Here is a 2,050-nt window from a genome sequence, read left to right on the forward strand (position 1 = left end):
CTGCCTCAACATCTTGGCCATTATAAACAACACTACAGTGAACACATGGATGCACATGTCCCCTCAAAAGTAGCATTTTAGGTTTCTTCAGATAAATACCCAGAAGTTGGATTATGGGTTCTTCTTTGTCTCTTGTTATAGCCTTTGTTTTAAAGTCTATTTTGTCTGGTATAAGTAATGCTACCCTGTTTTGTTTTGTTTTATTTTGATTTCCATTTTCATGAAATATCTTTTCTCTATCCCTTTACTTTCCATCTGTGTGTGTCTTTTTACATCAAGTGAGTCTCGTGTAGGCAGCATATGTAAAGGTCTTGTTTTCTTATTCATTCAGCCCTCTTGTGTCCTTTTTTTTTTCAGACCATGCAACAATGTTGTTTATTATGTACAGATTTTTCCAATTATTTCCTCAATCTGTCCATACACAGGGAAAAAAAAGTGTACTGTTTAACATATTAGAACTTGCGAAACTGATCATTGCCTAAGAAGGGAAAATGACCCCTAAGACATGCTTAACCTGGAGGCCAGTTCATCTGCCGACCCCGAAGAACATGGAGATGAACATGATAGACAGACTGTCCCCCATCTGAACCTTCATTCACCACCATTCGATAACCCTTCTTCAGGCCCAGATCAGCAGCACATTTCTTGCCAACAATCATTAAATGTCCAAGAAGACTTGCATCATCATCTTCCGCTACAGAAATCTGGGATATATGCTTCTAGGGTATTATCAGAAAATGTGTTGGTGCTTGAGGGGAAATGTCATGGAAAGCAAGACACTGGTCATCCTCAAAAATGATTTTGGCTGGGATTTCCTTGCGAATGATCTTGCCGAAGATCGTGTCGCCACCAGGCCAGGCGGTCTGAGCCTTAGTGATCTCATCTGCCATCGCAGCCTCCCTCCGGCGCGGCCTTCCGAGAAGCTAGGGAGGAGGGAGGAGCCAGGGGAGCCCCTTTTGTGTCTTTTGGTTGGAGTATTGAATCCACTTAGATTTAAAAGAATTGATATATGCAGTTATTAGCATTTTATTATTCATATTTTTTATTTTTATTTATTTATTTTTTCATCGTAAAGAAGTCCCTCTAAGATCCCTTGTAATTCTGGTTTGGTAATGATGAACTCCTTTAGCTTTTCCTTGTCTGGAAAGTTCTTTATCTGTCCCTTGATTCTAAATGATAGCTTTACTGGGTAGACTTATTTTGGTTGTAGGGTCTTACTTTTCGTCACTTTGAATATTTCCTGCCATTCCCTTCTGGCCTGCAAAGTTTCTGTTGAGAAATCAGCTGACAATCTTATGTGAGCTCCCATGTAGGTAACTGACTACTTTTCTCTTACTGCTTTTAAGATTCTCTCTTTGTCTTTAACCTTTGGCATTTTAATTATTACTTTTTAAAAAATTTTATTGGGGAATTGGGGAAGGGGAAGAGTGTTGGGGAATTGGGGAAGGGGAACAGCCAAGTTGTTGTCCTTCAATCTTAGTTGTGGAGGGTGCGGCTCGTTCAGCTCCCAAGTCCAGTCGCCATCTGGCTGCCCATCAGCAGCTCACAGCCACTCAGCTCAAGGTGCTGTGTTCAATCTTGGTTGTGGCTGGGCATAGCCCACCACCCCATTCGGGAGTCAAACTAGAAACCTTGTTGTTAGGAGCACGTGCTCTCACCAGCTGAGCCATCCTGCCACCTGTTGGCAGCTCAGTGGCAGCTCAGCTCAGGCACAGCTCACTGATCCATGTGGGAATCGAACTGGGACTCTGTTGCTCAGAGCTCACACTCGTAATCAACTGAGCCACTCGGCCGGCTCTGGCATTTTAATTATGATGTGTCGGGATGTCAGCCTCTTTGGTTCATCTTGTTTGGGACTCTGCACTTCCTGGACTTGTATATCTATTTCCTTCCCCAGGTTAGGGAAGTTTTCTGTCATTATTTCTTCAAATATATTTTCAATTCCTTGCTCTCTCTCTTCTCCTTCTGGTACTCCCATGATGTGAACGTTGGTATGCTTGATGTTGTCCCAGAGGCCTCTTGAGCTATCCTCGTTTTTTGGATTCTTTTT

The 2,050-nt window shown here is 42.5% G+C and overlaps 1 protein-coding gene across 1 annotated transcript; it reads right to left on the bottom strand.

Annotated features, from left to right (window-relative positions):
- Positions 1–365: 365 nt before the first annotated feature.
- Positions 366–899, bottom strand: LOC109386244 (histidine triad nucleotide-binding protein 1-like). Its single transcript, XM_019649192.1, is given in 1 exon segment — positions 366–899. A coding segment is annotated over 1 exon segment (381 nt). The 5' UTR covers positions 891–899; the 3' UTR covers positions 366–509.
- Between the last annotated feature and the right edge of the window lie 1,151 nt (positions 900–2,050).

Source organism: Hipposideros armiger, unplaced genomic scaffold (genome assembly GCF_001890085.2).
Source record: "Hipposideros armiger isolate ML-2016 unplaced genomic scaffold, ASM189008v1 scaffold_130, whole genome shotgun sequence".
Lineage (NCBI taxonomy): Eukaryota > Metazoa > Chordata > Mammalia > Chiroptera > Hipposideridae > Hipposideros > Hipposideros armiger.